Here is a 24229-nt window from a genome sequence, read left to right on the forward strand (position 1 = left end):
AGATAGCATTCTAGCCCATCTTCAGGATACAGAGATGGTTACAGAGCTCAAGAGACAAGGAATTAGAAGTCAGAGGCAAAAGGTATGCAGAGATGAGGAGCATGATTCACAAGACTGTTTAGAGGTGGTCAGACACTTGTGACAACCTTGTTACAATAAGAATCCTTGATGCTTGGCAGACTGGTCTTGTCTCCTGCAAGTTCCTTCCTGGTTTCCTGCCGTAATGTGACTACAGGAAAGAATGGGTCAGGACAAAAGACACAGAAAATGAAAACAGGAACGTCTAGCTTTTCTCTTGTTTTTAATTAATCCATGAGCTCAAGTAAAGACTCAGCATTACTCAGCCAAAACAGCTTTCCAGTACCTGTTCAAAGAGTAGTACATTAATAGATCCTGGTGTTTACAAACAGAGAAGTTGGAATATTCAGGTTGCACAGGGCTTTTAGACCAGGCTGAGGACCTAAGCAGGCAGTCCATGTGGGCCCAGGGAGCCTGGATCAGATGGCAAAGAAGGGTAACGGACAACCTCCTCCACTTGATACAGGGTGCTCATTTCCTGAAAGGTGCTACAAATACCTCAGGAAGAAATATTCCAACTGTTTATTACACACACCAGACAGATTCTAGAAGTTCCTAGCACCACCATTCCTTGGAGATGTTTGTGTCTGAAATTCAATGCAGTACCAAGCTGAAAGCAGAATAGTTTTGACTTGACAACCTGAACTCTAGGCCCCCCACATCAAACCAAGGTGATGAACACAGCCACAGCTACTATGTTCCTCAGACCACAAACCATGTGTGGTTTAGGAGAAAGTCTTTCTATTCTGTCACACAGATCGTGTAAAATGGCTTTGTTTCTGTAGGGCTGTCAGTAAAAGAATGCCTTAGACATAGAATTCGGTGCTGTGAACGTAGTAATAAGAATCATCAATAAGCTGGGCACAGGTGGGTCACACCTGTGATCCCAGCTACTCAAGAGGCTGAGATCAGAGAATCACAATTTGAAGCCAACCTGGAGAGACAACCCTGGGAGATTCATCTCTAATTAACCTGCGGAAAGTCAAAAGTGACTTGGGTAGTAGAGCTCCAGTTGTGACTGGGGGGAGAGAGAGGGAGGTCATGAAAAAAAACTACAAGGCCCTGAGTTCAAGTCCTAGCACTGCCCTTCACACACAAAAATCACTGAATAAGAGTCACCTGACTGGCCTTTAGTATAATGCTGAGTTTATCTGTAGCATTATTGGTTAGCTATAACTCTAATAGCACTCTTTACTAACAGCTAACAAACAGAAATTTGCCTTAGCCAACAGGCTTGCCTCATCCAGTAGTAACTCTGCTGCCAATTCCAATCTCCAAACAGATGTCTCTCTTACCTTTTACTTTGCAGACCAGGCCACCGTCAGGAATCAATGATGAAAAATTATACCACAATAACTACATTCGTCCTGGTGGGCCTAACAAACGATCCAACTCTACAGATTCTGCTCTTTATCTTTTTGTTTCTAACCTACTTGTTGAGCGTGGCAGGCAATCTAGTCATCATCACTCTCACTCTGGTGGATGCTCACCTTAAAACACCCATGTACTTTTTCCTCCGTAATTTCTCCATCTTAGAAGTCACCTTCACAACCGTCTGCATCCCCAGATTCCTCTACACAATGGCATCCGGGGACAATACCATTACCTACAACGCGTGTGCCACTCAAATGTTTTTTGTTATCGTCCTGGGCGTGACTGAATTCTTCCTGCTGACAGCCATGTCCTATGACCGCTACGTGGCCATCTGCAAACCCCTGCATTACACCACCATCATGAGCAGTCGAGTCTGCATCCGATTACTTGTGAGTTCTTACATCATAGCTCTCCTCATCGTCATCCCACCATTTGGCATGGGCCTCGAATTTGAGTTCTGCAACTCCAATGTCATCGATCACTTTGGCTGTGACGCCACGCCCATCCTGAAGATCACCTGCTCTGACACAAAGCTCATAGAGCGCTATGTCTTCACACTGGCTGTGCTGACGCTGCTGTTTACGTTAGCATGTGTGACTCTCTCCTACACCTCCATCATCAAGACCATTCTCAGATTCCCTTCTGCCCAGCAAAGGAGAAAGGCTTTTTCTACTTGTTCTTCCCATATCATTGTGGTTTCCATCACCTACGGAAGCTGCATCTTCATCTATGTGAAACCATCTGCCAAGGAAGGCGTGGCTGTGAATAAGGTGGTGTCTGTGCTCACCACCTCTGTCGCTCCAGTTATGAATCCCTTCATTTACACTCTGAGGAACAAGCAAGTGGTTCAAGCTTTCAAAGGCATGATCAAAAGGACTGCCTCCATCACCAAGAGCTGAAGAGCTGCCGCCTGCAAAATGACAAAACGGGAACTGTCCCCAGTGGCTCACACCTGTCATCCTAGCTACTAAGGAGGTGAAGATCTGAGAACACAGGTTGAAGGAAAGTCTGTGCAACTCTTATCTCCAAGTTACCAAGCAAAAAGCTGGAAGTGTTGCTATGACTCAAGTGGTGGAGTGGTAGCCTTGAGCAAAAAAAAACAAGAAAAGGCAAAGGATGGTTAACAGGACCCAGGACCCAGGTCCCAGATCTAGCACATGCACACACATGCACACATGTGCACGCGCATGTGCACACACACACACACACACACACACACACACACACACACACAAATGTGAATGAATGCCCCATCTCCACTTTGGTTTTTTCTTCTTACTTCTATTTTAGTCATTGTTTTTAAAATCATAGCACAGTTCTGTGACCTCTAGGGCCCAGTCTTGATCCAGCCCCAAAGCAAACCCCAACAATAATCATCCACACATATAACACACCTGTTATTGTAAGCAGAAACAAGAGAATCAGATGCCATCCTTTGCTGATGATAGGTGTTGGTGCCAATCTGTCCTTGCACTGACTGGCATGTCCTTGAGTCTCACATCCTACATGAACATCAGGAATGATGGGCTCTCTGTGGGAGTGACCCTGCGAGGACCTTGTTTAATAAAACTCATTTGTTTCTCCTACTTCTCAACGAGGTGTAACTATGAACTGAAAATTCCCTCTATGTCCACCATGTCCACTTAAAAGGCGTATAGCTTCACTTTATGAAAGCTGTGTCTTACCAGTGGCTCTTAATCCTGGCTATTCAGGAGACAGAACTAAAGTCTGTGAGAATCATATCTCTAACTATCAGAAAACCAGAAGTGGCACGGTGGGTCCAGCGGTAGAGTGGAGAAGAGGAGGAGGAAGAGGAGGAGGAGGAGGGAGAGGAAAAGAAGCAGGAGGAGGGGGAGGAAGAGGAGCAAGAGGAGGAGGAAGAGGAGCAGGAGGAGGAAGAGGAGGAGGAAGAGGAGCAGGAGGAGAAAGAGGAGGAGGAGAAAGAGGAGGAGGAGGAGGAGGAGGAGGAGGAGGAGGAGGAGGAGGAGAAGAAGAAGAAGAAGAAGAAGAAGAAGAAGAAGAAGAAGAAGAAGAAGAAGAAGAAGAAGAAGAAGAGGAAGAAGAGGAAGAAGAGGAAGAAGAAGAAGAAGAAGAAGAAGAAGAAGAAGAAGAAGAAGAAGAAGAAGAAGAAGAAGCAGCAGCAGCAGCAGCAGCTGTAGCTGCTCTGTCTCTGGGTAAATGGGATTTCATATCCCTTGTATCTATGTGCTTTTCTGATCTCTTCTGGAATGTTATGTATAAGTATAAATATATTTGTGTACTTTTGGAATGGTAGTTTAACAGGCTTAGAAAGATTAATGGGATGGACACATATAAACGACAGTTGAAACTTACATTCTTTTAGCTAAGTTATTCACTAAAATGACTTGCTAATTCTTTTTCTAAATATTGTCAAACTTTTTTGTAAGTGGGAAGACATCCAATTTCAACCAAAAGGTCTTATAACATTAACTAATGAATAAAGAATCCAATTTTTTTCACTAGTGTGAGATGGAATGTCAGTGTTTGCTTGTTTGTTTGCTTATTTTTTAGTTTTGCTGTACTGAAAATTGAACCCAGGGCTTCAGGCTTGCTAGGCAAGCATTCTATCGCTTACCGATGGTTCTGAAGTCCTTCTGCTTTTATTTTGGTTTTGAGATAAAATCTTATTAACTCTGTACAGGCTGGCTTCAAACTTGAGATCCTCCTGCCTTAATATCCTAAATCACTGAGATTATAGACATGCATCACCAGACCCAGCTCAATATAGTATTTAATTTGCTCCCTGGATAGTTAAGATGAAATTCTTTTTTCATGTTCTCATTGACCATTTATAATTCTTCGATTGAAAAGTGTCTGTCACTCAAAGGAACATAAGCTCAATGGTTTCCCTAATTTGTCATAATCAGTAGAAACCTTGGGCTCTCCTAGCAGAGGTTTACAATAGAACAAAACCTAGATACATAAGGCCATATAGCATGATGCTAAAGGAAAGGACCTCCAGGATATGGAAACAAAAGCCATATAATGAGTGAGTGTTGTCCTTAATGTACTATGTTATCTCTCATCTCTTTTGCTGTCCCTTGGTTATCTCATATTGTCACAGTATTTTACCTTGTTATCTGATATGTTGTATATATGCTTATTTGGTTATTTGAAATAGGATAGGGAAGAGGGGAAAACAAGATGAGGAGCAGGAGTGGGAGAAATGAAGTGGGGACCAAGAAATGAGAAAGGATACCAATGTTTGTGAAGTAATGCACCTTCTATCTGGTGAATATAATGTGACCCTTCTATTAATTACAATAAATATATATATATATGTAAAAGAAAAGTATCTGTCAGGTTCATTTACCCATTTATTGATTATTGTATCTGCTCTTTTGAGTTTAACTTTTTCTCTTCTATGTATATTCTAAAGCCAGGAGTGATGACAGACACCTATAAACACAGCCCTCAGGAGGCAAAGACAAAGAGGATCTTGAAATTGAGGCCTCCCTGAGCTTTACAGTGAGCTGTATAATATGACATAATTGTTGTGGCATTCCTTTTGCTCATGATCACTTTGGTTGTTTGGGATATTTTTTTGTTTCTATATGAATTTTTGGACAGTTTTTCTTTTTTGTAAAAAAAATAAGAGGATTTTGATAGATAGACATCTGTAGATCATTTCAGTAATATAACCATTTTTACAATGTTATTTCTGCCTTTGGACATGGGTGGACTTTCCACCTTCTAATGTCTTTTTCAATTTTTTTCTTCGGTGCTTTATAGTTTTCATGGTAGAGGGTTATTTTTACCATCTTTTGAAACATTTATACTTAGACTTGGGTTTTTTATGTTTTTATAAACAGGATTATTTTCCCAGCTTCATTTTCATTACGTTTTTATTGCTGTATACAAATGCTACTCATTTCCAAGGCAACGGTGGCTCACACTTGTGACTCTAGCTACTCAAGAGGCTGAGATCTGAAGATCATAGTTTGAAGCCAGCCTGGCACAGGCAGACTAATATGAGACTTTTCCCTCCAATTAATCAGCAAAAAACCAGAAGTTGAGTCATGGCTCAAGTGGCAGAACACCATCCTTCATCATGAGGCTTTGGGGGAGGCTCCAGTAGTGGTCCCATCCTCCCCCCCAAAAAACCTACTACTAACTTGACTCCTAGAGAAAGATGATAGACTAGAAACTTCTTCTCTAATTCTGTGAATGGAAAGAGTTCAAATAATAAGAGAGATTATATTCAAAGAACCAGAAGAGTAGATAGGCATATTGATTGAATGAAGAGATGACATGACAACTAAGAGACACTGGGAATTTCTATTGGCAAGAAGGTATATTATTCCACACAGTAATATTCAATATGGAGATTGCTCAAAAAAAAAGTGAGCCAGGCGTGGTGGCTCACACCTATAATCCTAGCAACTCAGAAGACTGAGATCTGAGGATCAAGGTTCAAAGCCAGCCTGGCACAAAAGGACCTGAGACTCTTATCTCCAATTAACCTCTAGAAAACGGGAAGTGGGGCTTGGCTCAAGCCTTGAGCTGAATAGCTCGGGGACAGCCCCCAGGCCAAGTTCAAGCCCATGACCCACAACAAGAACAAAAAAAAAGCAAAAAGCAAAACTGTCATATGAGCCTGCTGTACCACTTCTGGGCATATACCCAAAGAAGGCAAAAGAAGACAGCCTATAGTGGAGATATTTGTACACTAGTGTTTATTGTAATACCATTCACAATAATGAAAATATGAGATCTGCCTGGGTGTCCATTAACAGATAAAATGGGTAAAGAAATGGTGGTTTATATACAAGATGAACCATGATGCAAGCATAAACATGATTTAATCATAAAAAGAAAAAAAATTCACTGGCAGGAAAATGGATGGTAGTAGAGATCTTCATGTTTTTAAGTGAAATGAACTAGACAACAGTCACATGTTTTCTTCCATATGAGGCAACAGCTGTATTTTGAAAAGACATGCAAGTAGAAGAAGGTTAAGTCTGGCGTTAAAGTAGTAAGTGTCATTGGAAGTGAGATTCCACTCACTGTCTCAGGTATGTGCCATCGCTGGACTAACTGGCAATGCACAAAACTTCTTTATGAAGCAACAGGACATTTGATTTTGTGGGAAGCACTGATCCAACCAGACTACAAAAGGTCTCTGACAAGTGTTTGTATATCCTATGCTAGTACATCCTTTCCTCATGGAAGAACAGCAAAAAATATAACATCATGTATAGCCCTAGCAAAAAGAAAAGAAGAGAGGTAAAGATCCTGCCTATAGATAACTGTGCATGGGCATCCATGAGGAAGCCTGGGAAAGGCCAGTACTTCTTCACAGACCAAGGCAAATTTCTTCTGGGAAGCGGCTGAAACAATGCCTTGACTAGAGCACATTAACCAAACTGCAACCCAAAACAGACAACTGTTTTCCAAGTTCAGTAGTTCAAGGCTAAATATTGCAATGAAGCATACCATGGCATTGAGGTTGTGGTAGCCCACTATAAAGCATCATTCATTCAGATAAGGATGAACACTGGCTGACTGGTTGTTAAAGGAAGCGACAGTAGAAACAATGATGAGGCTAGGCAAACCCATCCCCAGGGTCTCGACTCCTCCACCATGCCATGTGGAGGCATAATCTTATAGTCTCTCTGGAGCATCTCTTCACCACCATATGTCAACAAATTGGTTCCCAAAGTTGTCAGCAATTGAGATTTATTAGCTTCAATGACACCTTTTGCACTTGGGTCCATAGGGTATCTTTGACATCGTCAGAAAATTGGTCCCAATGTGTCTTCTCTAAAAAGTGAGTAGATAAAACTTACTGTTACTCTAGCTAACTGCAAAGAAGCCCACAGATAGATTGCAAAGGATGTACACAGAATCTCCTCATGACTGAAATATTAAGGACTCTGTCATCTAAGTAAGTGTTCTAAGGCTTTAGGGAAGAGGTATTCCTGGGTTTTTTTTCTTTTTTCTTTTCTTTTTTATTACACGTGTAAAGGGCTGTACCTGTCCAAAAATGAGATTTTATTCTGGCTTGTATATTTAGAATGGAAGATAATGCACTTCATTTCCAGTAAACCCAACAACCTTTGATGATTCTATTGAGAGAAGGGTGATATGTGCATGTTTGGAAGCTAAAAGTAGCAAATGAATGGAAAATCGGTCAACTTTTAGGCTACTCAGAGATTTGCAAGTCACATTTACCTTGGGTTTGCCTCTTAGAAACAGAAAGGTACGCAGGGCACTGAAAATATCCACATGGTCTAGATTGTGAGCAGTATATGTTTTTAAGTTTCCTGATATTGTCATCCTGGAGACATGGATCATAAAAATCAATCAACTGTGAAACTCTGGAAGAAAATGCCATCTTTGCCAAAGACCACAGGTTTTGTATAAACAGGAAGCAGAGAGCTGTTAAGAGATCACTGTCTATATTTAATGTTAACTAATGCACTAAAATTTGTACAGGGAAAAAAAGGAGTGTATTGCTAAGAATAATTATGATACATTTTTTCTCACTTTGTGCATGTCAGTTGGAGAGGCCCTTTTATATTGTCTTTGATTATCAGAAAAATCTAAAGACAAAACTACCAACTTATCAATTTTAAAAACTTATTGTAGAATCAGGCACAGTGGCTCACACCTGTAATCCTAGCTACCCCAAGAGGCTGAGATCTGAGGATTTCAGTTCAAAGACAGCCCCGGCAAAAAAAAAAAAAAAAAAAAAAAGGACCTGAGACTCTTATCTCCAATTAATTACTTGAAAACAGGAAGTGGGGCTGCACCTCAGGGGTAGGGTGATAACTTTGAGCTGAAGAGCTCAGGGACAGCTCCCAGGCTGAGTTCAAGCCCCATGACCCACAAAAACTTATTGTGGGCCAGTAGTGTGGCCTAGAGTTAGAGTGCTTGCCTCTAGGAAGCCCTGGGTTCAATTCCTTAGTACTACATACATAGAAAAAGGCTCAAGTGGTAGAGTGCTAGCCTTGAGAAATCTCAAGGACAGTGCCCACACCCTAAGTTCAAATCCCAGGACTGGTTAAAAAAAAAAATTTTTATTGTCAAAAAGAGGTACAGGTCTCTCTTTCTGGTTCCTGCATTGGAGAAAAAAAAGAAGAGGATGGGGGCCGGGAGTTTGGCCTAGTGGTTAAAGTGCTTGCCTAGCATGCATGAAGACCCAGGTTCGATTCCTCGGTACCACATACATAGAAAAAAGCCGGAAGTGGTGCTGAGGCTCAAGTGGTAGAGCTCTAGCCTTGAGAAAGCCCAAGGACAGTGCTCAGGCCCTGAGCTCAAGCCCAGGACTGGCAAAAAAAAAAAAAGAAGAGGATGGAAGAAGTTGAGCATAATGCATTTGCATCCTCAGTTGCCACAGGGACCCTTTGCAATTGAACAGCACCCACTGTGAAATGCTACCTGTGATCACTCAGGATTCTTTTTTTGTATATTTTTTATTGTAATTAATAGAAGGATCACATTATATTTACCAGATAGAAGGTACATTCATTCACATACATTGATACCCTTTCTCATGTCTTGGTCCCCATTTCCCTCCCCCCTACCCCCACCCCTCATCTTGTTTTCCCCCCTTCTCTATCCAATTTCAAATAACCAAATACAAATATATCCAATATATCAGATAACAAAGTAAGATACTGTAACAATATGAGATAATCAAGGGATAGCAAAAGAGATGAGAGATAACATAGTACGTTAAGGACAATAATCACTCATTATATGGCTTTTGTTTCTATGTCCTAGAGGTCCTTTCATTTAGCATCATACTATATGACCTTATGTATCTAGGTTTTATTCTATTGCAAATCTATGCTAGGAGAGCCCAAGGTTTCTACTGATTATGACAAATGAGGGAAACCATTGAGCCTATCTTCCTTTGAGTCTGGCTTACTTCACTTAATATGATTTTTTCTAAGTCTTTCCATTTCCTAACAAGTGGGGCGATGTCATTCTTTCTGACAGCAGCATAGAATTCCATTGTGTACAAATACCACATCTTGTTGATCCACTCATCAACTGAGGGACATCTGGGTTGGTTCCATATCTTTGCTATGGTAAATGATCACTTAGGATTCTTATTCTCAGAGACAGCCCAAATCAGTGTCCTGGAGACTCTGAAGGTAGGAAACTTAAAAATGTGGAAATGGGATGATTCACTGATGCCTGAGTCTTCTTCATGCAAAGGCAAAGGCTCACAGCATAAAACGAGATGGCCTTCAGCATTGTGTGGGGAAACTTTCTGGAACACCGAGAATAATGCAAATGAGAATCCACAGAAGATATCCAAAGACTGCTGAAAAATCAAAGTGGGAAGAAAATATCAGAAAAATTAGTCAGGTGAACATTTTTTACCAAGAGCCTAGAAGTAAAGGAGACACCAATAAAGTTAAGGAACAAAGCTTTAAATGGAGAGTTGCAGGCCAGGAATTTAGCGTAGTGATAGAGTGCTTGCCTAGGCATGCACAAAGACCAGGGTTGGATTCCTTAATACCGCATACATAGAAAAAAGCCAGATATGGTGCTGTGGCTCAAGTGGTAGAGTGCTAGCCTTGAGAAAGCCCAACAACAATGCTCAGGCCCTGAGTTCAAGGCTCAAGGCTGGCCTAAATAAATAAATAAATAAATAAATGGAGAGTTGCACTGACATACTGAGAGGAGAGAATTTGCAAGTATATTTTTCTGCGTTGGGGAGATTAAGAGAATGATAAAAAGGTAACATTGATCAAGAAGCATTGGTACCCATGAACTGGCATGTTGAATTAAAATCTCTTTGAATAAGATAATAAGAATTTTTTTTATTTTTTAATGCATTCTTCTATTCATTCACTAGTGGCTTATTCCTTATACTCAGGAGGCTGAAATTTGAGGATTATAGTTCAAAGTCAGCCAGGGCAGGAAAGTCCATGAAACTCTTGACTCCAGTAAACAACCAGAAAGTCAGAAATGGAGCTGTGGCTCAAATGGTAGAGGACTCTCTTTGGGAGAGACAAACAAAAAAGCTCAGGGACAATACTAAATGTCCTGAATTCAAAGCTCTAGGACCAGCACCAAAAAAAAGAAAGAAAGAAAATATATTCTTCTGGGGAAAAAAATGTTGTCATTCTGTAATATATTTTGTGAAATTCCCAAGAGTAAGGTCAACATCACAAAAGTCTTCCTGAAGAAGACTTTAGGGCTGGGAATATGGGTTAGTAGTAGAGTGCTTGCCTGGTATGCTTGAAGCCCTGGGATCCATTCCTCAGGCCCACATAAACAGAAAGAGCCAAAAGTGGCACTGTGGCTCAAGTGATTAGAGTGCTAGATTTGAGCGAAAGAAACTCAGGGATAGTGTCCAGGCCCTGGTTTCAAGCTCCAGGACTGGCAAAAGGGAAACAAGGGAAACAAAGAAAAGTTCAGGAATAAGGCCAGTTAGATGAGACATCAGGCTTTCATGAAGCCAAGAATAGTCCCTCGAACATGGATGTGGGTTATGAGGAGGGAGAGTAATGAATGAATGGATTCTGTTAAACTAAGTGTTTTCTCTCCTACTCTGAGAAAGTCTTGCTTTATTATTGTTGTTGCTGCTGCTGTGTTCTCAACCTTTTCCCTCTAGATCTGCTAAAAGTCAGCCATGAGAAACGGGACCGTGGTCACTGAGTTTATTCTTCTGGGCCTCACAAGTCAGCCCGAAGTCCAGGTGGTGCTGTTCATCTTTCTATTCCTCACCTACCTGCTCAGTGTGCTCGGAAATCTGACTATCATCATCCTCACCTTCCTAGACTCTCACCTCCAAACCCCCATGTATTTCTTCCTGCGGAATTTCTCTTTCTTAGAAATCTCCTTCACGTCCATTTTTATTCCCCGACTCCTCACCAGCATGACAACCGGAAAGAAAGCCATCAGTTTTGCAGGCTGCTTCACTCAGTATTTTTTTGCTATATTTTTAGGAGCCACCGAGTTTTACCTCCTGGCCTCTATGTCCTATGATCGCTATGTGGCCATCTGCAAGCCTCTGCACTACCTGATTATCATGAACCGCAGAGTCTGCCTACAGCTCGTGTTCTGCTCCTGGCTGGGGGGATTGACAGCCATCCTACCGCCAATCATCCTGATGAGCCAGGTAGAGTTCTGCGCCTCCAATGTTCTGAATCACTATTTCTGTGACTACGGGCCCCTGGTAGAGCTTGCCTGCTCAGACACACGCGCCTTAGAGCTGTCAGTCTTCCTCTTGGCTACGGTGACTCTAGTGATCACACTGTTACTGGTGACACTGTCGTACACATACATTATCAGGACCATTCTGAGAGTCCCGACAGCCCAGCAGAGGACCAAGGCCTTTTCTACTTGCTCCTCCCACCTGGCAGTCATCTCCCTTTCGTATAGCAGCTGCATGTTCATGTACATCAATCCTTCTGCAAAAGACCAAGGTACTTTCAACAAAGCAATGGCTGTGCTTATTACCTCCATCGCCCCCTTGCTGAACCCGTTCATTTATACACTGAGGAACCAGCAAGTGAAGCAAGCCTTTAAGGACAATGTCAAGAAAATTGTAAGGTTCTAAAGAAAAGAATTCATTTCACTGAAAAAAATGCCTGAAGTATGTGCTGTGTATTATTCTAAGTGATAACCCCTGAGGATAAGTTTGTATGTGTGCGTGTAAAATATGTATCTATGTGTGCATCTATGTGTGTACATGTATATGTGTGTATGCGTATATATTACATGTTCTGACTTCACGAATATGGTCTAGAGTAGAACTCAGGTGTATGAACTAAATTTACATGATGGATTTAGTAAAAAACAAAAATAAGGTGATATAGCTCAGAACTAATAGTCCATGCCTATAATCCTTGCTACTCGAAAGGCAGAGATGTGAGGATTGTGATTTGAAGCCAGGCAGGGCAGAAAATTTTGAAAAGCTATGTCACCACTTAACTAGCGAAAAAAAAAAGCCAGTCTATAGGAGTGGCTCGAATGGTAGTGTGTAGTCTGTCACCTGTGAATAAGCAATTCAAGTGAATACAAGGCCCCTGAGTTCAAGTCCTATTTCCTGCCATCAATCCATCAGTCAATCAATGATAGGTCACAATATTACTGAAGAAGGTGAATGAGAGTCAACCAAAAAGAGCAGTTGAAGAGGATTCATTCTGCTTTCCAGGAGTGATCTGAAATTTCAGAAGCAAAGCATGTTGCTTATTTAAAGGAAAAAGGAGAGAATTGAAAGTGATAAAGGAGTTTAGCTTGTGAATGTATATAATTAGAAAATGTGGGGTTGCTAGGGAATCTTGAGATAAGAGGCAAATGTTGTGATCAGCATTCTGAGGAAGCACAATGCTGATGCTCTGACGTGCAACCCAGGAGACTGTCCCTCCAGCAAGATGTCAGCCACTTCCCTTCTCCTCCCTTTGTCACTTGTGTCTTACTTGCAGCCGTGATGGCTTCCTTCATTTCCTAAGAGTCAAATGAAAGAATGTACGTTAAGGGCTGAGAATGTGGCCTAGTGGAAGAGTGCTTGCCTAGCATGAAGGCCTAGGTTTGATTATTCAGTACTACACAAACACAAAGAGCCAGAAGTGGCACTGTGGCTCAAGTGATAGAGCTCTAGCATTAAGAAAGCTCAAGCATAGTGCTTAGGCCCTGAGTTCAAGCCCTAGGACTAGCAAAATAAAAAAAGAAAAGATGTCAACCTTTCCTCAAATTAGAATTAAACTCTGAAGACTGTCACACTGTCTGTCCATTTCCTAGACACTATGGTCGGAAGAGTTTCCTAGGGCAATATTATGTGAGAAATCAGGAGCCTCCATCTTTCTGTTTGTCTTTGTCTTTGTCTTTTTTATCTTTTCCTTTTCCTTTTTCTTTTCTTCCTTTCTTCCTTTCTTCCTTCCTTTCTTCCTTTCTTTCTTTCTTTCTTTCTTTCTTTCTTTCTTTGGCAGTACTGAGGTTAGAACTTAAAGCCTTGCACTTGTCAGGCAAGCATGCTACTGCTTGAACCATGCCTCCAGCCCTTTTTTGCCCTGGTGTGTGTCGGGGGGGGAGTCAGTCCTCAGACTTGATCTCAAGGCTTGGGCACTCAAGGCAGAGGCACTTGCCCCTGAGGTTTTGTACTCAAGGTTGGCACACTACCACTTTAGCCACAGCATCACTTCAGGCTTTTTTGTGGTTAATTGGAGATAAGAGTCTCACAAACTAGCTGGTCATGGCTAGTGGCTCACACCTGTAATCCTAGCTACTCTGGAGGTTGAGATCTGAGGATCATGGGTCAAAGCCAGCCCAGGCACAAAAGTCTGTGAGGCTCTTATCTCCAATTAACCACCAGAAAACCAGAGTGGCACAGTGGCTCAAGTGGTAGAGCACTTGAATTGAGCTGAATTGCTCAGAGACAGAGCCCATGCCCAGAGTTCAAGTCCCCACGACCAACCAAAAACAAGTCTCAAAAGCCAGGGTGGCTTGAAATCACAGATCGGTGATACTGAGTGCCTTCAGTAGTTAGGATTATAGATGTGACAGATGTGAGCTACAGATGCCTGGATTGTTCTTTGGGGGGGGGGGGCAGTGCACTGAGTAGCTAGGATTACAGATGTGAGCCATCAGTGCCCAGTGATCTGTTCTCTGTCTATCTTTCTATCTCTCTATCTCTCATTCCCTCCTTTCCTCCCCTCACCTTACCCCCTCCCTCCCTTTCTTCCTCTATCCCTTCCCTTCTCCCTTTCCTATCTTGTAGTCTCTGGTATTTGTGTGTGTGTGTGTGTGTGTGTGTGTGTGTGTGTGTGTGTGTGTGTGTGTGTGTGTGTACCAGTCCTGAGGCTTGATCCTAGGGACTGGACACTGCCCCTTAGCATTTTCACTCAAAGTTGGTACTCTACCACTTGACCCACAGCTCTACTTCCCACTTTTTGGTGATTAATTGGAGGTAAGGATCTCATGGAATTTCCTCTCTGGACTAGCTTTGAATCAGGATCCTCAGATCTCATCCTCCTGTGGAGCAGGTAGGAACCACTAGCTCCTGACATCTGGTACTTTTAAAGGTATTATTTATACATATTAATGGACTTCTGTATGATATTTTGATATTCACACATATAGCATATATCTATTAAACCTATTGTGATTTTATTTTCCCCTTTTTTATTTGCAGTCACTAGATATTAGAAAAGACAAAACTCTGTGATTCAGTTCCATTCTTTTCTCTTTTCCTTAAATTGCTGCTTTTGTTGTCAACATAAAGCATGGATGACTGCTCTGTAAAGTGAACACGAATACAAAGTATCATTATAGCTTTTTATCTAGAATGTTCCACATTATGAGCCTTGAAAAACAACTGAAAATAGATAGTCCTCCAAAAACAAACCAAAAGTAGAGCTGTGGCTCAATCGCTACTACAGTACCAGCCTTGAGCGAAAAAGCCAAGCAATAGCACAAGGCCTTGAGTTCATACCCCAGTGCTGGCACAAATAAAAAGAGATGAAAGAGATCAACCCTATATATTCAATTAACATATAAAAGACCCTTTGTGATGAGCAGTCTTACTGTAAATCAGCACACTTCAATAGGATAGAAGTTCTGTAAATGCCACACGTGCAGAAAGGGCTTTATTACAGCTCCACTGAGAATTCACAGTGGAGATGGATTTTATGTATGCAATGAACATGGAAAAAGTTTCACTGAAATATAATCTCATACCTCAATAAGCTCATCTGAGGCAAAATTCCTATATATATAGTGAATGTGGAAAAGGCTTGATTAGAAGTACTATTTTCTTGTACATCAGTGTCATACCAGAAAAGCCCTATGAGTTTGCTGACATAGATAAGAGAGCATGCTCCCCAGTGAATGAATCCTTTATTACATTTACTCCATATACTGGATTTTTTTTCCTATGTGAGAACATTGCTGAATGATGAGATTACTTTTTTTTTGTCAGTCGTGGGGCTTGAACTCAGGGCCTGGGCACTGTCCTTGAACACTTTTTGTTCAAGGATAGCTCTCTACCACTTGAGCTACAGCACTACTTCTGGCTTTTTCTGTGTATGTGGTACTGAGGAATCTAACTCAGTGCTTTGTGTATGATAGGCAAGTACTCTACCAGTAGGCCACACTCTTGGCCTATGAGATTGCTTTTCATGGTTAAGCTTTTTTCCATATTCATTGCAAATATCCTAGGCCTGAGCACTGTCACTGAGCTCTTCAGCTCAAGGCTACCACCCTACCCTTGAGCCAAGCCCCACTTCCTATTTTCTGGAGGGTAACTGGAGATAAGAGTCTCAGGTCCTTTTGTGCCCTGGCTGGCTTCAAACCTTGATCCTCAGATCTCAGCCTCCTGAGTAGCTAGGATTACAGGCGTGAGCCACCGCACCCAGCTATTGGAGAGAAAGTCTATACTACAGTGAATACAGAAAAGTCCTCACACAAATGTACTCTTCTTGCACACCTAAAAGTTCACAGGAAAAGAACCTTATAAATGCAACAAATATGAGAACGCCTTCAGTCAGTAGATAGGTGTAATACAGGAGAGATGTCATAAAGGCATACATAGGCTAATACAGAGAGATGTCTTAAAGAAAAGAATCCCTTTGCATGTAATGAGTATGGAAATTCCTATTAGTCCAAATATAGCTTCTTTATTCATCAGGGAATTCACACAGGATAGATATCTTGTGAATATAACAAAAAAATGTGGAAAAGGCTTCATATTCAGTGTACATCAAAGAACACATAGGAAAGAGACCGCAGGGCTTGTGAGAAAACTTTCTCCCACTTTTCAAACCTTGGGAATCTAAGAAAATGCACATAGAGAAGTGAGTAGATTCAGTCAAGTAAAAAATTCCTTTGATATCAAGTCACAGCTTATTTCTTAAGAAGTTAAGTTCATGTGGTACAAAAATCCTATTTGCATTGAGCAGAAAGGTCTTCAGTAGCAACTCATCAAAATCCCAGTGTGATTCTGCATTCAGATAGAGAAAACAATTAAAATATTCATAAAACCATAAAAGAGGAGCTGGGAGTTTTGCCTATTGGTAGAGTGCTTATTTAGCATGCATGAAGACCAGGGTTCGATTCCTCGGTACCACATACCGAGGACAGTGCTCAGGCTCTGAGCCCAATCCCAGAACTGGTAAAAAAAAAAAAAAGCAGAACTGAAGCAGATTTCAAACTCTACTGCAGAGCTATAGTAATAAAAATAGTTTAGTACTGGCACAAATATAGTCATGAAAACCAATGAAACAGAATAAAGACCCAGAAATAAATCCCCAGATCTACAACTATCTAATACTTGATAAGGGAGCCAAAAACATTGGTTAGAAAGAGACAGCTTCTTCAACAAATAGTGTTGGGAAAACTCCTTATCCACATGCAGAAAATTGAAACTGTCCCCATGTGTCACCCTGCACTGATATCAATTCACTGAATCAAAGGCCTCAATGTAAGATCTGAAACCATGAAACTACTTTAAGAAGTAGTAGAAATATTACACAATATTGCCATATACAAGAATCTTCTGCATAAAGTTACAGGGGCTCAGCAAGATTAAAAGAGAAAGATTTTTTAAAAAGATTTAAAAAGGAAGGAAGGAAGGAAGGAAGAAAGGAAGGAAGGAAGGAAGGAAGGAAGGAAGGAAGGAAGGAAGGAAGGAAGGAAGGAAGGAAGAAAAAACAGAATTGCATTATGCTGAGAAGTTTCTGCACAGCAGGGACCTAATTAAGAAGTTGAAAAGACAACCTACAGAATTGGAGAACTTTTCCAGCTACATGTCACCCAGTGGTCTAATATACAGAATATATAAAGAGCTCAAGAAATTAAACCTTCCAATCATCAGCAACCCAATTAATAAATGGGCATATGAGCTAAAGAGAAATTTCCCAGAAGTTAAAATGACCTACAAACACATGAAAAAAATGCTCAACACCTCTGGCCACAAAGGAAATGCAAATCAATGCAACACTGAGGTTCCATCTCACCCCAATTAGAATTTCCATCATCATGAATATCAATAATAACAGATACTGACACAGATGTAGAGCGAAAGGAACCCTAATACACTGTTGGTTAGAATGTAAACTTGTTCACCCTGTAAAGCAATTTGGAGATTTCTCAAAAAAACTAAACATAGAACTACCCAATAATCCAGCAATACCACTCTTGAGCTTTTATCCAAAACATTACAGATCAGGATACACTCGAGCCACTTAACACAACCTTCATCATCCCCGCGCTATTCACCATAGCCAAGGTATGGAAACAGACCAGACTTCCCTTTGATGAACAAATGGATCAAGAAAATGTGTGTACTCATCCATTATGTTAGTGAAGTTCATGTATTTACTTTCATAAGTGGGAGCTATAACTAATTCATAAATGTACAAGTGGACCCAAATGTATTAACCGAAGTATGGTGTTTGCAGGGAAGAATTCAAGTGGTGTAATTCCTTAGAAAACAAATGTACAGTTCAACAGAAAGAAAAACTGGTATTGAAAGGCGGGATAGTCAAGGTGAAGGGGTAGAAAAATGGAGAGAGGAAAAGAGGAATGTGTTCATAAACTTATTTCTTGAATTGTATCTCCTTTGTACAACTACTTAAAGATAATAAAATTTTTAATTTTTTAAAAAGCCTTGTAGTATAATAAACTAGAAAATGTTAAAGAGGGGCCAGAAGCATAGCCTAGTGGTGGAGTGCTCGCCTAGTATGCATGAAGACCTGAGTTTGATTTCCCCAGAACCACATACACAGAAAAAGTCAAAAGTGGTGCAGTGACTCAAGTGGCAGAGCATCAGCCTTGAGCAAAAAAAATGTCCAAGGACAGTGCCCAGGTCCTGAGTTCAAGTCCAAGACAGGCAAAAAAAATGTTAAAGAAATGTATCACTTTCTAGAAAAATAGATATCAGCCCCTTAAACTGATCTATAATGAAAAAGAGGATGGATGCAATCATAGTCTCCCAATGAAGAAAAGCCCAGGACCCAATGGATGTAATGCTAACTCCTAGACTTTTAATGAAGAACTTACTCCAGTGCCCCTAAAACTGCCCCAAAAAATACAGAAGAAGCTAAAATCAACTAAACTCATATAACCATACCAGCAGAACCCTGACACCCAAATCAGATACAAGTTACAACATGCAATCAAAAAGGAAAATTCTAGATTAGATTCTTTGATGAATATATGCAAAAAGTCTCAATAATTGAAACTAAATTCAGGAAGATAATGAAAAGATCATTCCTCACAATTGAGATGGTTTTATTCCCAGCATACAAAGATGAGTCACCATTTGCAAATCCATAAATGTAATGCAGCACAGAAAAAAAAGGTCAAAAATCACAGATCATTCCCACAAGTCAGAAAAAGTCTTTGACCAAATTCAACATCTTTTCTTCAGATTAAGACTGGAGAAACTAAAAAATAAATGACTGTACCCCAATATAATAAAAAGCTATATGTAACAGAAATCTTAGCCAATATTATACCCAATAGTGATAAGAAACTGAAGTCATTTCTTTGAAAATTAGGAACAAAATAAGGATGTTAACTCTCCCTAGTTTATTTTATATAATTCTGGAAATCTTAGCCAGAGAAATATGACAAAATGTGGGATTATAAAGGACATAGGAGAAGTAAGTAGAGCCGGGCGTACTGCATGCCTGTAATCCTAACTACTCAGGAAGCTGAGATCGGAGGATCTAGGTTCAAAGCCAGCCTGGACACTAAAATCCATGAGACTCTTATCTTCAATTAACCACCAGAATACCAGAAGTGGTGCTGTGGCTCAAGGGATAGGATGGTAGTCTTGAGCTGAAGAGCTCAGGGACAGTGCCCAGACCCAGAGTTCAAGTCCCACGATTGAGGGAAAAAAAGAAAAGAAAAGAAAGTACATGTGGGACTGCATTAAACTGAAGAGCTTCTGTATGGCAAAGGACATAGCTAGCACACTAAATAGCCTACAGAGTGGGAGAAGATCTTCACTAACCATACAACAGACAAAGGCCTCATATCTAAAATATGAGGCCTCAACAGCTCAAAAACTTGAATCACTCCAAAACTAATTTCCAAAGAAACAGCCATCCCATTAAAAGATTGGCCAAAGAATTAAAGAGAGTCTTCTCTGAAAAAGAAATAAGAATGGCCTATAGACACATGAAGAAATGCTCCTCATCTCTGGCCATAAAAGAAATGCAAATCGGGCCAGGAGTTTGGCCTAGTGGTAGAGTGCTTGCCTAGCATGCATGAAGACCTGGGTTTGATTCCCCGGTACCACATACACAGAAAAAAAGAAGAAATTCAAATCAAAACAACTCTGAGATTCCACCTCACTCCAGTTAGAATGGCCAGGAGCATGAAATCTAATAACAGATGCTGGCGGGGATGTGGCCAGGATAAATCACTACTACACTGTCGGTGGGAGAGTAAACTCGTTCAACCACTATGGAAAAAAATTGGCATTTACCCAATCATCCAGAAACAAGAACATACTAAATCCACTAGCACAACGATGTTCATTGCAGCACTAGAAAAGATATAGAACCAACCCAGATGCCCCTCAGTTGATGAGTGGATCAACAAGATTTGGTATTTGTACACAATGGAATTCTATGCTGCTGTCAGAAAGAACGATATTGCCCCATTTGTAAAGAAATGGAAAGACTTGGAAAAAATCATATTAAGTGAAGTAAGCCAGACTCAAAGGAACATAGGCTCAATGGTTTCCCTCCTTTGTCGTAATTAGTATAAACCTTGGACTCTCCTAGCAGAAGTTTACAATAGGGCAAAACCTAAATATATAAGGCCATATAGGATGAGGCTAAATGACAGGACCTCCAAGATATAGAAATAAGAGCCATATAAGGTGTGACTATTGTTCTTAATGTACTATGTGATTTCTCATCTTCTTACCTTGTTATCTGATATATTGTATATATGTTTATTTATTTATTTATTTGAAATAGGATAGGGAAAGGGGGAAAACAAGATGAGGGAGGGGGTGGGGAGAGAATTGGGGACAAAAACATGAGAAGCGGTAGCATTGATTGTTAAGAAATGTACCTTCTATCTGGCAAATATAATGTAACCCTTCTATTAATTACAATAAAAAAATTTAAAAAAACAAAATACATGTGGTTACTGTATCTGACTTTGTTGCCTGGTATATTGTATATACATTTGTTTATTTGAAATAGGGAAGGAGGAAAACAAGATGATAGGGAGGGGGCGGTGGGAGGGAAGTGGGGACACAAAAACATGAGAAGGGGTATCAATGTGTGAGAAGTAATGCACCCACTACCTGATGAATATAATTGTAACTCCTCTATACATTATGGCAATAAAAAAATTTTTAAAAAGTGAACAGTCTGGACATCTATAAACTTTGTGATTATATGACCACAAATGGTGACAAATCTGCCTTTGATGTCCTCTTACCTACTTACTAGTTCTCAAAACTATTTACCCAACACATAATGCCAACTACTTAATTAGTAACAGTCAAGTAAGATAAATATTCATTTACAAGAAAGTTCTTGAGGAAATATTCCATCATTTCTGCTGGAGAATTTTTTTAATTGTCTTACTGACAACTTGTACCGAGAGAAACCATAACACTGGTGATTTCTGAACACAAATCCCCAGACATTATTTCTTTTTCTCTCTGAATTGGTCTCACAAGTCTGTAATAGTATCTATCTATCTAAACCTTTTCTTTGGATAAGGCAGATGTCTCTCTTATAATCATGACCCAAAATTTCATGATTTTCTTGGGGAAACCCATGAGCCATAAGCAAAAAACTTTCTGCCCTAACTAAAACTCTAACCCTCTGGCTTCATGGCTGACAGAGCATCAGAATCTTAACAAGCCCCAATATAGGCACAAAAATTACTTAATTAAAAAATAAATAAATCACTATTCTGCTTAAATTATTCCCAAGACATTTTGCCTAAGAAGCACATAACCATGAGTTCAACCTTGAGTAGTTATAAAATAGGTATATGTATATATATATATATATATCACTTTATTTCGTAGCTTGGTTTGACAGGGTCTAGGTTAAATATCTGGGTATCTGCAGATCAAAGTCTCTCTCATGAAGTTGCTGTCAAACTGTCAACCCATCAGGGTCACCTCTAAAATCCACAGCTGTGAGTGGTCACCTTCCCTTAGAGTTCCTATTGCTCAGTTCAGAGGAAGGTGCAGCTGGATGTGGTAGAAGGAAGGTCTGGGCTGGGTGGAGTGGATTTGGACTGAGTTGGAAGTTCTTTTCCAATTCAGAGCTTTTTGAACTGGTATTGACTTTGATGGCTAGCACGGTCTTTCAAAAGACTTCAGAAAAAAAACCTTTTCCAGGTGGTGTAAAGCAGGCTGGGGATGATTTCCTAGAGTGTGGTGTGCAGATGAAAGCTGGTGGGGGTGGGAGGATAGGGAGAGGTTAAGTGGCCCACAGTCCAGTCTATAGAAACTGACCATGGAGCTACATCACAGTTGCAACCTTTGTTATAACTGAGCTCAGCTCCCTGGGACCTGGCTGAGTGGCCCTGAAAGCATGCTGGGCCCCCTGCAAGTGTAATCGTTCTGTTGCTCTGTCTGGGGACAGACACTGGGAACACTGCTAACCAAGGCCTAGCAAGAGAGGCTTGGCATGGTGGTGTAGCAAGAGAAAGCCTCCTTGCTTTCTTCACCATCGCACCCAACCCATCTCCCTCCCTACCCTCTGCCAGGAATCAGACTCCTGGGGGAATTGAGCTGCTGTGCTGTGCTGCTGGGAGGGGCTCTCTGAGGGCCCTGGGGACCCCTTTGCAGGTAAAAGCCCACAGGCCCTTCAGCTCAGGCCTTTGAGACTGCATCTTCTCCTTTCCTCTCTTCATTTTGCTCTTCCTTCTCACCCTCTGCTTCAGCCTCTTTCCATTTTTATGGATCCATGATCTTCCTACCAGCTCACCTGCTTTTCTTCATTGCTTCCTCAAGGGGAGTTGGCCGCACTGCCTGCTCTTTGCCTCTAAATGATGGCACCTGGGTGAGTGGAGCAAGCCGCCCTGGTGTCCCTCAAGTCCCCAGCCCACAGGAATGTCTGCCTCTGTCCTTCAGCTCCCTGCCTTAGTCTGCCTGCCACCCTGAGCTGCTTTCCTGGGTGGCACCCAGCCTCTTCCTCTGAGCTGAGAGCCAGGATGTGTGCCTGCTCCTGCCCACATCTTTCCTGCCCCCAGCTGCCCCCGGCTGCTACAGGACGCCCCCTCTCCCTCCTCCTTCCAGGCAGGAGGCATGGGCTGCACAATGGCACCCTGGTAACTGAATTTGTCCTGCTGGGGTTCTCCCAGTCTGGCTCCCTCCAGGGCCCTCTGTTCTGGGCTGTGCTCTGCGTGTACCTGGTGGCCCTGCTGGGGAACTCTCTGATCATCCTCCTCACCCTGGCCGACTCTGCCCTGCACACCCCCATGTACTTCTTCCTTCGCCACTTCTCCCTGGCAGAGGTCCTCTACACCACCACCGTTGTGCCCAGGATGCTAGGGGACCTGCGGTCCTCCTGCCCCACCATCCCGCTTGCCAGCTGCTTCACCCAGCTCTATTTCTTTGCCCTCTTTGGCATTGCTGAGTGCTGCCTGCTGGCGGCCATGGCCTATGACCGCTACGCCGCCATCTGCCGGCCTCTGCACTACGCCACCCTGATGAACCGGGGTGCCTGTGCTGGGATGGTGGGGGCCTCCTACCTCATGGGGGTCATCACGGGCACCTCCCACTCCCTCCTCATCTTCACCTTGCCCTTCCATAGTGACAACGTCATCCACCACTTCCTGTGTGACATCCTGCCTGTGCTGAGGCTGGCTAGTGCCAGCACCTTCTGGGGGGAAGTGGGGAACCTTGGGGTCACCATAGCTTTTATCCTGACCCCCTTCTTGCTGATCATGGCCTCCTATGTCTGTATTCTTGCCACCATCCTTGGGGTCTCAACAGCACAGGGGCGGCGGAAGATCTTCTCTACGTGCTCTTCCCACCTCTTTGTGGTCATATTGTTTTATGGGACAGCCACAGCTGCATACATGAAGCCTCAGGCAAGCTCCTCTCAGGACACCGACCAGGTTCTTGCTCTGTTCTACACAGTGGTCACCCCCATGTGCAACCCTTTTGTCTACTCCCTGAGGAACAAGGAGGTCACCGGGGCCATGCAGAGGGTCTTGAAGAAGCACCTTTGGGCTTCTTGATCCCCACACTTCCTGAGGCCTTGGAGCTCAGGGCCGGCTCCCTGGGCGTTGTCAAGGAGGAAGGAGAAGCCGGACTGAGCACCGTGCTCAGGAACCTGGCCTGCTGTGCAGTGGTGTCCTGTGGAAGACACAAGACAGACATGTTTGTAGAGCTCTGCTTCTGAGGGCCGCCTGTGTGCCTTGACCAGGCTTCATCCTGAGTGCATTGCTGAGCCAACTCACAGCACAGGGCTGCTGATGGAGGAAGCAAACTCTGCCAACCTGGTGAGAGGATCTCTCCATTCCTGGTCTTTACTGAAGCTATAGTTCTGAGATCCCCCTGTTTTCCCTTCTCCCAGAGACTCCTTGCGAGCCTTTCTCTGACATCAGCCACCTCTGCCTCAACATGAGCTCTTCTTCCGGGTGTGAGGTCCAGTCTCTGCCTTTGGTGGCAGGAGGAAATATGGGCACAGAGTCACGGATTGGGCTTTGGGAATTCAGGCTCCAAGTCCTGCTTGATGTTGTTGCTTTAGGTCCAGAAGCTTCTGTCCAGATCCTTGTCTCCATGAGATGTTGGTATTCTCTCTTGGCTTCTTCCCTCTTTCCCTTGGTGGGCTGCTTTTCTTTTTTTTTTTTC

General features: G+C 42.1%; 3 protein-coding genes across 3 annotated transcripts; all 3 read left to right on the forward strand.

The window, feature by feature from the left end:
- Positions 1 to 1409: 1409 nt before the first annotated feature.
- On the forward strand, positions 1410 to 2351 carry LOC150067017 (olfactory receptor 6C2-like). Its single transcript, XM_090356739.1, has one exon. It carries the CDS (start codon positions 1410 to 1412, stop codon positions 2349 to 2351), a length of 942 nt encoding a protein of 313 aa, XP_090212865.1.
- An 8717-nt stretch (positions 2352 to 11068) lies between these two features.
- LOC150067018 (olfactory receptor 6C4-like) lies at positions 11069 to 12061 on the forward strand. Its single transcript, XM_090353576.1, is given in 1 exon segment — positions 11069 to 12061. A coding segment is annotated over 1 exon segment (993 nt).
- Positions 12062 to 22581: 10520 nt separating this feature from the next.
- LOC150067019 (olfactory receptor 10P22-like) lies at positions 22582 to 23613 on the forward strand. The gene has a single exon (XM_090353580.1). The coding sequence runs from the start codon at positions 22582 to 22584 to the stop codon at positions 23611 to 23613; it is 1032 nt and encodes a 343-aa protein (XP_090209706.1).
- The last annotated feature ends 616 nt before the right edge of the window (positions 23614 to 24229 follow it).

This window comes from Megascapheus bottae, chromosome 2 (genome assembly GCF_031878675.1).
Source record: "Megascapheus bottae isolate mThoBot1 chromosome 2, mThoBot2.hap1, whole genome shotgun sequence".
Lineage (NCBI taxonomy): Eukaryota > Metazoa > Chordata > Mammalia > Rodentia > Geomyidae > Megascapheus > Megascapheus bottae.

What these genes read in the sequence shown, in the direction of transcription:
- LOC150067017 (XM_090356739.1), top strand. Translation starts at nt 1,410, where the DNA reads ATGATGAAAAATTATACCACAATAACTACATTCGTCCTGGTGGGCCTA.
- LOC150067019 (XM_090353580.1), top strand. Translation starts at nt 22,582, where the DNA reads ATGTGTGCCTGCTCCTGCCCACATCTTTCCTGCCCCCAGCTGCCCCCG.